At 45.2% G+C, this 14,157-nt stretch overlaps 1 protein-coding gene and 1 non-coding gene across 5 annotated transcripts in view; both read right to left on the bottom strand.

Moving 5' to 3' along the window:
- The window catches only part of C7H12orf75 (chromosome 7 C12orf75 homolog), a 63,569-nt gene extending 53,281 nt beyond the window's left edge, over positions 1-10,288 (bottom strand). For all 4 annotated transcript variants that reach the window (XM_060194336.1, XM_060194338.1, XM_060194337.1 and 1 more), the window contains exon 1: positions 9,965-10,288. In XM_060194336.1, the coding sequence (XP_060050319.1) occupies positions 9,965-10,274 (310 nt within the window). In that variant the 5' untranslated portion in view covers positions 10,275-10,288. The remainder of the gene's footprint in view (positions 1-9,964) is intronic.
- Positions 4,404-4,465, bottom strand: LOC132539652 (U7 small nuclear RNA). The gene has a single exon (XR_009550983.1). It is a non-coding gene; the product is annotated as a U7 small nuclear RNA (small nuclear RNA).
- Positions 10,289-14,157: the final 3,869 nt, after the last annotated feature.

Below are 14,157 nucleotides of genomic sequence, written 5' to 3'. Positions count from 1 at the left end.
GTCACACAGCAGAAAAATGGCAGAAGCAAGACTAGAAGTGGAGGGACCAGGAGTGGTACAGCTAGTGGAGCATACGTGTTACCACCACTAGGAAATGGGTTCAAAACCCCAGTCCCTACCTACTGGGGGAAGCTTCACAAGTGGTGAAGCAGTGCTGCATGTGTGTGTGTGTGTGTGTGTGTGTGTCTGTCTGTCTCTATTTCCTTCTTTATTCTCAATTTATCTCTGTCTTAAAAAAAAAAAAAGAAAGAAAGAAAACAGGAGCGGTGAATTTGTCATGCAGGCAGTAAGGCCCAGTGGTAATCCTAGTGGCAATAAAATAAATAAATAAATAAATAAATAAATAAATATTTTAAAACTTAAAAAAAAAGACTAAAACTGGAGGGTTTGAGTTCCAGAGGCCCCTCCAAACTGTGGCTTTTCTACTACATAGTTTCCTGTGCATCTTTACCATTATAATTATTTATTTACCTATCTTCTCCTCACTGGGCTGATTTTTTTTTTTTGAGAGACAGAAAGAGAGAAAAAGACCCCACAGCACTGAAATTTTCCCCAGTGCAGAAAATGTAGGGCCTGAACCTGGTCATACACATACACATACAACGGCAAAGCAAGCACCTTCCTAGATAAGCTCTCTTGCTGGCCCCTAACCATTTTTTACTTCCTCCTCCCAAAGCCTAGAAATCAGTGTAACCCACTAAATACACACTTCCTTCAAATGCACCAAGGCCATTTCTGCCCCTGGGCTTCCCTACTCCACCCTCCTTCCCCCTAGACATGCCCTCCTTTCTATGGTTTTCTTGTCCAGTTCTCACTTTCTCTTCAAAGCCAAATCATGCCCCACTTCTGTCCAGCAGACTTCCCTGACTGTGTGAGGTTTTCTTTATCCTCTCCATGCTATTGAATGGCCAGAAACATAAAAATACGTCAAGACTTTTCTGACAGCCCAATAATCAGCCACAGATTGCCCATATGACTTGGGATTTCCTTTTATATCTAGACTCCCAAATCAACTCACTCATTCCACAAATATATTTGTCTGGCAGCCCATTAAGTCCACTAGATGTAAGGACACTGGGCTAGAGACTCAGGGTACAACTGTGCGAAAGATGTCTGAGCCCACAACTTAAGGAGGGGAATAAAAGAGACAGTGAGACAATACACAAAATATCAGTTATCCAGAAAAGAGGGATTCAAACAGAGAGAAAACAGCAGGCTTCAGCTCAGCCTATTCAGAGAACAAAAAGAAGACTGGTGGAGCTGGAGGCCTTGCTGAGGTGGTGAGGGAAATAGCAGAAGACATCAATGGCTACTGATGGTATCAACAGTTTATATTATTTCCCCCCACACACAGCCCAGACAAATGCTGAGCACAGTGACAGCATTTAAATACCACCAAACTGTTTATCAATGTAAATGAAGACTGGAACTGCAAAGCACATGAAAAGGGGAGGATGTAATTACCTAGCTAAGGGGGGATGAGGTGAAGGCTAGAACTGTGACATTAACTCCCTGGGCACACAGATAAAACCAATGAATACTTAGTACACTCCTCACCCTTGGACTGTTGTTAGATAATTAGCAGGACCAATACAGAAGCGTGCTAAAAATAACTGCCCACTAAATCACAGTCAGCTAGTTGTGAGTTACAAATTGCTAGTGAAAAAAACAAAAACAAAACTACAACTAACCCATTCAATCCACCAGCAGGAGCCGAACACTTCTGAAATTGCTCTATTGTTAGAAATAACTCCTACAGTTTTACACTGCATTGAACCGGTGATGGTAGATATCTGGAACCATCTGAACTTTTGTTTTGGGTTTGTTTGGTTTTTTTTTTCCTTGTTTTTAGCTAGAGATAAAGAAAGTAGAGAGAGAATGGAAGAAACCACAATACCAAAGCTCCTTTCAGTACAGTGGGGGCTGGGCTCAAACACATGGCAAAGCAGTGATAACTCACTATCCAAGTGAGTTATCTTGCCAGCCCACCATCTAAACTTTTAAAGGAATATCAGGTTTATCTCAAAAAGGCTTCGTAGGCCAGAAGAAACAGCATAGCAGCAGCGAACAGTCCTTGCACTCAAGCTGGGTTGATTCCTGGCACCACCGATAACTAGGTTGGGCTCTGATCAAAAATAATAAATACAGAGGAATTTTTCTTGAGTAACAATAAACTCACCTACAAATTCTATGTCTTACGAATGCTTAACAATTTTGATGTATGACTATATAAAATGGAATGACTGTCGGGAAGCCCCCATGCTCTGATGCTGTGGTCTATTTACATAATCACTGTTTTGCCTGAAATCTGCCCTGCCTGCAGGGTATTGGTTAATCCCACTGGTTAGAATCTTCACAACAGCTGCTATGGAAACTTTCTACCTTTGTGCTCTTTTCTCCATCCCCTCTCCTTGCCATTTCCTCTTCCCACTTGAAACTTCTGGTTAAAGATATATATATAGGCATTGCATTGCACTCCTGCTCTGCCATGAGTTCCTGAGTTCCTCTCTCCCGCCCGCAATGCTAGCCCAGCACTCTGGAGCTAGCCCCTGGCTTCACACATAAGTGGCAGATGTACGAAGGCACCCCAGATAAGTATACAGCCTTGGCTCTCTGCAGCCTCATGTTTTACAAAAGGCACTGTGATTCCTTTTTTCCTTCTTATTTTTCTGAGACCCCTCCACCATGGGTGACCTTCCTCCTTATGTAGAGGTTCCCAAACCCTCTACTCTTTTTTTTCATGACACAGGTTTTCTATCTCTGGGACATTTTACTCTGGACCACACCTTGGTTCCTCATAACCATGATCGTAGAGCTCTGGAGATGCACGGAGATTTCCCCTGGGACTTCCTGGACTCCCTCTCACGTGTCTCCCACGGAGAAGGGTGACTCTAACTTGCAGAGCCTTCTCCAGAACCTTGGCAGTCCCCAAGAATGGAGACATGTGGTTAGTTCTACCCTCCTGATTTGATTCTTTCTTCTATGAGAAGACATTTTTGGATGCAGCAATCCCGCAGGAATAGTCAGAACCAGCCTAACTGGGATTTTGAGGCCCTTTTTGAAGTAGTAAGTCCCTCCGGGACTTATAATGTGACATAGCAGGATCTAAAAAACATCTTTTACAGATATTGAACCATTTATATATGGCCATTAAGAAAGAGGGAGATGTTGGGGAAATTGTGAGGATGTGGTTGAGCTTGGCAGGGCTTGAACCTGAGGGGTGTGTCTATCCTCTTAGTCTCTCTCTCTACCGAGAGGTTGAGCAAGGAGGGACAGTAGTAACCCCAAAGGTGTGCCTCGTCCTATCAGACTCTCTGTCTAACGAAGCACCCTGCATTCCTGATACTATGGCCTTTAGATAAAAAGAAAGGGGGAGATGTCGGGCATTAAACCAGCTTCCCCCTGCTCCATGCTGCATTGCTGACAGTATGGTCTATTTACATAATTATTATTTTGCCTGTTCTATCTTCTTTCTACCTCGAGATCAGCCCTTCCTGCAGGGTATTAGTTAATCCCACCGGTTAAAACTACCTTCCCGCTCTTTCCTTTTCTCCATCCCCTTTCCTAGCCATTTCCTTTTCCCAGTTGCCACTTCTGGTTAAAGATATATATATAAAGACGTTGTCTCTTATCAGTAAAGGCACTGCATTGCGTTCCTGCTCCACCACAAGTTCCTGGTCTCTCTTCCGCATCGCTGAGTAAGTAGCAGTCCAGGTTGGTTCCAATTGAGTTCTCTCCAACCCAGAAAGCACATGCTCAAGAAGAAACACCCGCAACGCTAGCCCGGCAGAATGACCAACCTGTTCTAGAGAATTAGCTCAAATACAGTGTTGTTCATTTTTCTGATTGGTTAAGGAACGTGTTCAAGGGAAAAGCAAGAGGCTCAAGTGTCTGACAGCTGGTGGGGGGGAGTGAGGGGGGAGAAACTGAGACAGAGAAGTGGAATGGAGCACAGAGAAAGCAAGTCTTCCCTTTTTAAAAAAGTAATAAGTATTTGTGGTCTGGTGGATAAAGCATCAGACTCTCAAGGATGAGGTCCTGAGTTCAATCCCCAGAAGCACATGCACTAGAGTGATGTCTGGTTCTTTCTCTCTCTTCTCCTATCTTTCTCATTAATAAATAAATAAAATCTTTAAAAAATAATAATAATAGTAATTTTTAAAATTAACTTTATCTGTTGGATAGAGACAGCCAGAAATCAAGGAGGAAGGGGTGATAGAGAAGGAGAGAGACAAAGAGAGACCCTTGCAGCATTGCTTCACCACTCACAAAGCTTTACTCCTGCAGGTGAGGGCCGGGGGCTTGAACCCAGGTCCTTGAGCTTAGTAACATATGTGCTTAAGCAAGTGTGTCACCACTCAACCCCCCTTTTTAGATATTTTCATTTATTTATTTTTGGGGGGAGGAGCCTTCCAGTAAAGCCTGGAAGACTTGCTAGACAAATTCTAAAAGAGCTGCAACACTATTTTAATTTATTTTAAATATATATGGGGAAGGGGAGAGAAACACAGCTCAGCTCTTGCTTATGATAGGATTGAACCTGTGACCTGAAAGCCTCACGTATAAAAGTCTTTGCATAGCCCTTATGCTGTCTCCCTCAGCCCATCCCTTTCTTTGAATGAAGTGCAAGACTATAGAAATGGACTATTAAGAAGAGAAGAAGCAATCATAGAGGAAAGTTTGTGTACTTCGATAATCTAGAATTTTTAGTGTCTTAATATTTTGACTTAAAAGATAGATTTGGGAGTCAGTGGTATCGCATCGGTTTAAGCGCATGTGGAGCAAAGCACAAGGACTGGCGGAAGGATCCCCGTTCGAGCCCCCAGTAGAGTCGCTCCTCTACCTTTCTCTCCCTGTTTCTGGCTTCCCCTCCTTTCTCCATTTCTCTCTGCCCTATCTAACAATGACATCAACAACAATAATAACTATGACAACAATAAAAAAATTGTTAAAAAACAAGGGCAGCAAAAAGGGAAAAATAAATATAAATAAATATTAAAAAGATAGAGATTTATTGATTTAAATAAAGGAAAACATCCTGATTTTATTAAAAGAAAGTCAGGTGAAAGATTTGGAAAGCATAATTGTGAGAACAGATATGTATTTCTTCTTATCCAGAGGTAAATCTTTTAATACAGTGGTATTAGAAGTGACATTTTTAACCTCATGAGAAACAGATTAGATTTACAACTAATGTCAATTTTCTTTTGTGCTTTGGGAGCCTTTTTTTTTTTCTAGAAATGACTATCTTGTTCAAGCTATTTATGTGGCCCATAAATAAAAATTCACTTGTCCAAAAAAAAAAAAAAAAGAAAGGAAAAAAGGGGGAGGTTGTTTGTTCGTTTACTGCTGAGGCTCAATGACTACACAATAAATCCACCACTGCCAGCAGCCATTTTTCCTTCCTATTTTGATAGGAGTGAAACAGAGAGAGAGAGAGAGAGACAGAAAGAGAAAGAGACCTGCAGACCCACATCTCCTGAGGTTTCCCTACTACAGGAGGGGAACAGGGTAGAGGAGAAGGTCTGATTTTTTTTTCCAAACTGTTTATTTATTTATATGATAGGAGAGAGAGAAATTGAGAAGGGGAGGTAGAGAGGAAGAGAGAAGACACCTAGAGCACTACTTCACCACCACCACCACCCCTCAGGTGTTAGGAACTAGGAGCTAGAACTCAGGCCCTTGCACACAATAATGTGTGTGTTCAACTGGAGTGCCACTGCCCAGTCCCCTAGGGTCTGACTCCTGATGACTCTTTGACTGTTGTACTGAATTAGAGGTTTCTTGGCATACTGGACATACAGGATCAAATTAACTCAAGTACAATACTATGTATCAATTTGTCATATTAGCCAGTATCGCCAGACTAAATCCAGGAGAGACAGCTGTCCAGATAGCTTAGGGAAAGGAGGAACAATTAGCTGCTTTTGCCTGAATTACTCAGGGAGTAGAGGAGGGCTTTATAGTGAATATTTCAAGTTTGAAACTTAAAAAAAATTGCTAAATGAAATGTTCACAGTATGGCTCACAGCGCTATGTCAAAGACAAGCTTAAACTTCAATCTCCAGTCTCCAGTTATAATACTCTTTCTACCCACTCTCCTGTTACTGGATTTTGGGGCTTTGCTTCATAAAAAGCCTAAGTATGATCACTAAATTGGAGTTTCCATGCAATTGTCACTGGTGGCTGGGAGGAAGGAGGTGGCACAACTGGTCAAGCACACGTTACCATGTGCAAGGACCTAGATTCAAGCCCCTGGTTCGCACTTGCGTGGGGGGGGGGGGGGGAAGAGGTGGGGGGAAGCTTCATGAATGGCGAAAGCAGATCTGCTAGGTCTATCTTTTTCCCTGTCTGTCTCCTCTTCCCTCTCAATTTCTGTCTTGTCAAATTAAATAAAAATAAAAAGAGAAAACTGTCACCTGGGACAGTTCAGAACAACCTGGTGAACAAGGACATGAATTTCATCCTGCCTGGACTCAGTGACATATGAGTACAGCTTGTGGCTAGAGACATATCTGCTGTTGCTACTACTGCTGTCAAAGTCCACAATCTAAAAAAATCCAAGGACCTGTGCACTATAGTTTCTTTCTTTTTTTTTTTTTTTTTGTCTCCAGGGTTATTGCTGGGACTCAGTGCCTGCACTACAAATCCACTTCTTCTGGAGGCCATTTTTTCCCATTTTGTTGCCCTTGTTGTTGCCCTAATTGTTACTGTTATTGTTGCCATTGATGTTGTTGTTGGATAGAACAGAGAGAAATCGAGACAGGAGGGAAGACAGTGAGGGGGAGAGAAAGATAAACACCTTCACTGCTTGTGAGACGACCCCCCTGCAGGTGGGGAGCCCGGGCTCGAACTGGGATCCTTATGCCGGTCACTGCACTTTGTGCCACGTGTGCTTAACCCGCTGTGCTACTGCCCGACCCCCCGTTTCTTCTTAACCTTCCATCTCTCATCCTGATGGAAGTCCTATTAACAGCTGACAGAAGATTTCAGACTAGCAATGACCAAATCTCCAGGCCAGTCAGCTGGCCTCACCAGCAAGTGAAAAGTCTGAAGGATGACTGCTCAGAGATGACGACAGACCCCATGGAGCAATGAGGCAATGGCTTCCTACTCTTAGTGCCTGCTCCTAACTGGTTTATCACCTGTGCTTGCTCTTGTGTTCTTTCTCTGAACATAAAGTGATTTTAAGCAAAAAGCAAGCCAGAGAATTTGTTCTCGCATGAGCAGTCCTGCATAAACAAAAGTTAAGTTACTAATCAAGAAAGCACTCAGTCTGAGTGTTTTATTATTCTTTCTCCAAAATAACTATACCTGTGTAAGGAGGACTGCATTTCTAGTGAGGGGTAGGATAAAGGGTCAACTGAATATTTATGTAGAGAATCATACTTTTTTCTTATATTTTCTTACACGAACTATCCTACCCTCATTCTGATTTTCACCAAGTTTCACTCTATTCAGCCAAACCTGACAAACCCCCCCCCATGAACAAATTTAAAATGTAAATGGACTAAAGTTTTAAGGAAGCCTGATACAGTACCTTCCTCCAGTTGTCTTTAATGTGGATACCTGTCCCATACCTTTGTTGCAAGGTAGGAAGCTCACACTGCCATATGCCTAAGGTCACAGCACAGGTCACACCAACAGATGCACTAATGGTTGATGCAGGATGTGGCCTTGACATTGGTCCAGGTTTCCACACAGAGTCCTCTGGCCACTCTTAGGTCAGTGTGCTGTCCTTGGCCTCATTCTCACCAGGCACTAACTAAACTAACTCACCTGTCTCAGTGTTACATGAATCAAAGGATTCATCCCTCCCTTTCCCCAGTAGCTCTCTGCACATTACATGGGCTAGACTTTAAGATGGTCATTTTTCTGCAGAGGCCAGCTCTTTCTCATTTGAACAGTGAGTGCACAGCTTCCCCCTATGTGTGGCCCAGGTTCAAGCCCGGACCCCCACTGGATTGAAGGAAGCTGGGTTTTTTTTTTTTGTTTATTTGTTTTGTTATGTTTTGTTTTGCCTCCAGAGTTATCCTTGGGGCTCAGTGCCTGCACTACAAATCCACTGCTTCTGGAGGCCATTTTTCCCATTTTTTGTTGCCCTTGTTGTTACTATTATTATTATTATTGCTGTCACTGTTGTTGGATAGGACAGAGAGAAATCATGAGAGGAGGGGAAGACAGAGGAGGAAGAGATAGACACCTGCAGACCTGCTTCACCGCCTGTGAAGCGACCCCCTTGCAAGTGGGGTGCCTCAGGCTCCTTAAGCCGGTCCTTGCGCTTCTCGCTATGTACGCTTAACCCGCTGCGCTAACACCTGGTCCCTGAAGGAAGTTTTGATGCTATGGTCTCTCTTTGTTTCTGTCTCTATCAAAATAAATAAATAAATAAACTCTTCAGTGACCCAACTCATTCATAACTCCAGGACTACAAGCCCACACAGTTTAGTGCCATCTGAAGAATGAATTATTCTGGGAGTCTGACGGTAGTGCAGCAGGCTAAGCACACGTGGCGCAAAGCACAAGAACCAGTGCAAGGATCCCAGTTTGAGCCCCCGGCTCCCCACCTGCAGGGAAGTCGCTTCACAAGTGGTGAGGCAGGTCTCAGGTGTTTATCTTTCTCTCCCACTCTCTGTCTTCCCCTCTTCTCTCCATTTCTCTGTCCTATCCAACAATGACATCAATAACAACAATAAAAAACAAGGGCAACAAAAGGGAAAATAAGTAAATAAATATTTTTAAAAAGAATGAATTATCCCAAGCTGGTAATATAGTGTACTGCTTTCTGCTTTGCCATGTGTGCAATCCAGGTTCAAGCCCAACCCCCACGGTACTGAAAGAAGTTTTGGTGCGGCATTCTCTTTCACTCTCTCTCTGCCTCTATTAAAATAAAACAGAACGATATTCTGTATATGTGGCCACTGGCAACCAAAGAGGAAAAATTAAGTTGTACAAAGAACTGAACAGATCAATATATCTAATTCCATTATATGAACCTCGAAATGAATATATAAGGTTCCGATCAGATACTGCATCTTCCAACAAAGGCTGGGTTAAGGGAAGTGACATGCCCAAGGTCACCTCCACGCCTTGCTGGGAAACAGGTTGCCGCATCAGAAGGACTGTGTGCATTTGTTGGTTGAGCTAGGATGTGGGAACTGACTGATCTTCATTGGAGGAAAGAGAGTTCTTTATCGAGAAGTATGCTAAGAAAAAAAAAAGTCAGCAGGCACTACACATCACGGAATCTGACTCCTAAAGCAGAAGACAGATGCTGGGTTTTAAAGTAGAGTCACTGGATGCCACGCTAGGCTGGAGGAAGGAACCCAGAAGACCTGTCAATCCGCAGCACTGAGTAGCGTGAACGCTAAGTTTCTCTCTGCCTTTTGCTAACTGGGAAGCCACGGGCCATCGCCACTAGATTGGCAGCTCGGCCACACAGGTCCTAAGCATCCTCCACACACTGCAGCGACTCAGGGAAACCCCGCCAACACCCGGCGGTTCTCTGCACCAAGAAGGGGCACGGGCGACAGTCATGTCGCCACGTTGTAACCCTTCACACACCCACCCCAGCACCGCCGCCAAAGTCCGGGGTTGCTCTGCTGCACTTTTCCAGGTGCAGCGGCGTCTGAGATCTGAGGACCTACGGAGTGGGTGGGGGCACCCCTTGGAGGTTGGAGGGGGAATGTGCCAGAAAAGGGAGCACCCCGGGCCGCGGCGGGGCACCCTCTCCGCCGGCAGCGCTCCGGGCGGCCGGATGCAGGGGCGCCCCCGCCGGTCCTCCCCGCGCCCCCGCAGGCTCCCCCGCAGGCTGCGCTCCAGCCGCGACCGCCCCCGCGCGGGGAAGAGCGGCGCTCGCCGGCTCCCCGAAGCCGGCGGGCGGCTCCTGTCCCGGGAATCAGAGCGCGAGGACGGGGCGATCGGCCCCCGCACCCCGCGCCCCGCGCCCCGGCCCCGCGCTCACCTCGGCCCGCGCCCGCGTTGGTGGCGGTGGAGTTCCCGCAGCCCATCGTGCAGCCGGCCCGGAGCTGCGCTCGGGAGCTGGCTGCCAGGTCCAGGGGGCGGAGACGCAGGCGGAGGCGGCGCGCCCGGAGCGGGAGGCCGGCGGGGGGCGCGCGGGGGCCACCCCACCACAGCCCAGGGCGCGGACCCGAGCTGGGCGGAAACCACCTTGCGGCCCCCGCCCCGCCCGGGACCCCGCAGACCCGCCCGTCGCCTCGGCAACCGCGACGCCGGCCAATCCACAGTCGCCGGCAGGCTTCCCGGCCCGGCATTGGTCGTTGGGAGGAGGGGGCGGGAGTTTAAAGTGGGTTTGAGGGCGAGGGCGAGGCTGGGGGGCGTGGAGCGTGCCGGGCAGGGGGTGCCCACCTGCCCACGACTTCACACCCTCTGAGCCCTTTCTCCCTCCCACTGCCCCTCCCGGCTCCAGGATATGGGGAGCAGAGGAAGTGGCAGGGAGCATCTGCTTTACTCACATCCCCCCCCCCCCCCCGCCCGCGTTACTGTGTTCGCGTGCTGTTCAGTTCTAAAGGCTTGGTGAAAGCTGTTTCTTTTAAAAGAAATTAAGTGGGGTCTACGAACTAGCTCACCAAGTAGGGCGAGTGTGTTGCCATGCCTCTGCGTGGTTCAGGTTGGAGCCTCACCATCATTTGAAAGTACCAAGACACCGGGGAAATCCTAGCGCTGTGGTGTATCTCCCTCTCTGTGTCTCTCTGTGTTCTGTGTGTCTACCTTGTTGAATGAAAAAAGGCAGCCTCAAAGCGCAAGGACCAGTATAAGAATCCTGGTTCGAGCCCCCGGCACCCCACATGCAAAGGAGTCGCTTTACAAGTGGTGTAGCAGGTCTGCTGGTGTCTATCTTTATCTTCCCCTCTCTGCCTTCCCCTCCTCTCTCCATTTCTCTCTGGCCTATCCAACAACGAATATAGACAACAATAATGACGACAACAATAAAACAAGGGCAATAAAAAGGGAATAAATAAATATTTTTTGAAAAAAGAAAAAAGGCAGCCAGCCAGGGAATAGTGAAATTGCCCTGTGTGAGGTCTCACTGAGAGAGAGGGAGAGGGAGAGGGAGAGGGAGAGGGAGAGGGAGAGGGAGAGGGAGAGGGAGAGGGAGAGGGAGAGGGAGAGGGAGAGGGAGAGGGAGATATTTAGATTCTCCATCGTACTAACAAAATAAAGAAACCGTAAAATCTTGTCCCAGCTTGGTCATGTTAGTCACTCCATTTTAAAATAAGTGTCTTCTCATTATAATTAAAGAGCAAAGATAGAAAACCCTAAAAACAGCAGAAGGGAGAGCCACCTCTAAGGAAATTCCAATATGACAATTAGTTGATTTCACAACAGAATCTTAAAAGGCCAGAAAGGACTGGCAGAGTATATTTAGAGCTTTGAGTGGAAAGGATCTCCAACCTAGGCTACTCTACCCAGCTAGCTTATCATGCATATTTGAAGGAGTGACAAAGAGCTTTTCAACCAAACGACAGAGGAATTTATTATCATGAACACAGGCCTACTATAATGCTAAAGAAAATTATATGAAATGAAAATTCTGAATGCCCCCCCTCTTTCTCTCTCATATGGAGTACGTAAAGAAGCAAAGCAAAGGAACAAGTGAAGTCAATGAAGACAAGGCTATGGAGTAAATAACTGTAATTACTAAAAGGAATTGGAAGGAAGGCTTGGTTTTCAAGGGTGGAGGGAATCTAAGTGACTTTGGTAGAGGGATACCAGTACTCTGGTGAGAGTGGTGTGATGACATACTTTGAAAGGGTGTGAAATTGTACTGCTAAAATATATATAGTCTTTTAAACCAAGGTTACCTTAAAATAAGAAAGATCATTTAATTTTAAAGGACTTTGAGGGGTGGAGAATCCTGATTTTTTTTAAATCTTTATCTATTGACTAGAGGCAGTCAGAAATCAAGAGGGAAGGGGGAGATAGAAAGAGAGAAAGAGAGACACCTGCAGCTCTGCTTCACCACTTGCAGAACTTTCCCCCTGCAGGTGGGAACTGGGAGCTTAAACCTGGGTTCTTGTGCTTTATAACATGTGCATTGAACCAGGTGCGCCACCATCCAGCCCCAATTTTTGTTTAAGTTAACAGTGCAACAGGTGTCTGCTGCAATTTTGACAACCTGGATCTACAACTTACACTCTGATCAAAGGACAGAAGTGTGAATATACATGGCACCTTTCAACCTAAGAGGCAAGTGTTACTAGAGTTAGATTTTACCAGTTATAATCCGCATCCTGCCTTTTACTAATTGTGTGAACTCAGTAATATCACACGGTATATTATAGAATGACAATGTCTAACTTTTCTGCTCTGTGCAATTGTGGACTGCACAGTGCTTCACCTGTAAAATGGCAGTAATGACCTATAAAGCACCTAATAGTGCCTGATCCTGAGTTATCACCAGTGCTACCTCCTCCTTCTCTTTTTCTTTTTTTTTTCCCTGTCTTTCTCTCCCTCACTCAATCCCTCCTTCTTCTATTAGAGATGAATACTAATTCCCAAAGGAGTAGCTGATGTATCATAATGTTTTTCTGGCTCATAGTACGGACTCTACAAAAGTTTTGTACAGTGAACTCAAGCCAGATATTACATCCCCGTTTACTATTTATAGATAATCTAGCCTGTGCCAAGTCCTTTGTTAAAAGGTTCCAGACACAAAATTGTGGGAGATAGTCTCACTGGGCAAATAGGTTACTGTTAAATCAATTATAATAGAGCATGGGAGAGGCATAGAAAAATCCAGGGTGTTCTGGGAGTCTAAAGGAGGCTGAGAAACTGGTTAAAAAAATAATAATAACTTTCCTAGAACAAATCAGTAGCATTTAGAGAAGACCTTGACCCATGCATAACCAAGGCTGCTATGGACTGTTAAACATGACCTGAAAGACAGTGGGAAGGGTTGAGTATTCCTATCATTTAGGGAACAAAAGACATATCATCGTTCATTTGAAATTTAAATGGATCTGGGCATGTGTTGATGGTAACTGATTACTGAGTAAAATGAGGAAACTTTTGAGTTATTTGTCGTCTGGAAACACTACTCTTCTACCTTGGCCTCCACCACTTTGGTTGAGTGGTTAGCCTTACTCAGATCCAGAGACCAGGAGGTGACTGTCTAAATGTCAGAGGAAATACTCTTGCTTACTTTTGCAACATCTGCCACTGGACCCCAGCCCTAGGACAGTTGTGAGAGAGAAAAAAATAGAGCCAGGAAAAGGCCTGACACAGCTGGGTCTCCATATTCTCAATAATTGTGCAGAACAGCAGTTTCGGACAAGATCACTCTGTAACTAAGTGAAGCAGGGAGACCAAAAATAGGGGAGACTGTTTGGTAATCTGGTCGCAGTGTGACAGATATAAGAGTGCTGGCAAACCACAATAACACCAAACTTCCCCCAATCCTTGTGAATGGGAATAATATCCATAGTATAGAATAGTATCCACCCCACCCCCATAACAATGTTAGTCCTATGCCAGTCTTGCCTTATAGATGAGATTGGTTAAGAAAATCCCAGCAGTGGCCAGGGAGGTGACTCTGTGGGTAGAACACATGCATTGAATATCTAAAGCTCCAGGTTTGATCCCCTGATATAGCGCACACTGGACCTGTGCTCTGGTCTCTCTCTTTAAATAAATAAATTAGTTACATAAATACTTTAATATCTCATTATAGACTTGTTTCTGTTTCCTGACAATATTAAATCCAGAAAAAACAATGTCTGGGGGCCAGGTGGTGGCACACTAAGTTAAGCTCACATAGTATGAAGGGCAAGGACCCTAGCCAGGATCCCAGTTTGAGCCCCTGGCTCCCTACCTGCAGTGGGGATACTTCACAAGTGGTGAATCAGGTCTGCAAGTGTTTCTCTTGCTCTCTCCCTCTCTATCTTCCCCACCCTTCTCAATTTCTCTCTGTCCTACCCAATAAAACAATGGGGGGAGGCCATCAGAAACAGTGGATTTGTAGTGCAGGCACTGAGCCCCTGTGATAACCCTGGACGCAAAAGGAAAAGAAAAAACAGCTCTGCTTTCTTAACTCCAGCTAAAACCACCTAAATCCCACAAGTTCTTTTCTAATACACTCTGTTATGGAGTTAGCACATAGTTCTCCCTGATGTGTATTGTTTTCAAAAATTATTT

The sequence above is a fragment of the Erinaceus europaeus genome, chromosome 7 (assembly GCF_950295315.1).
Source record: "Erinaceus europaeus chromosome 7, mEriEur2.1, whole genome shotgun sequence".
NCBI lineage: Eukaryota > Metazoa > Chordata > Mammalia > Eulipotyphla > Erinaceidae > Erinaceus > Erinaceus europaeus.
This window is presented reverse-complemented; position numbering and strand designations above follow the sequence as displayed.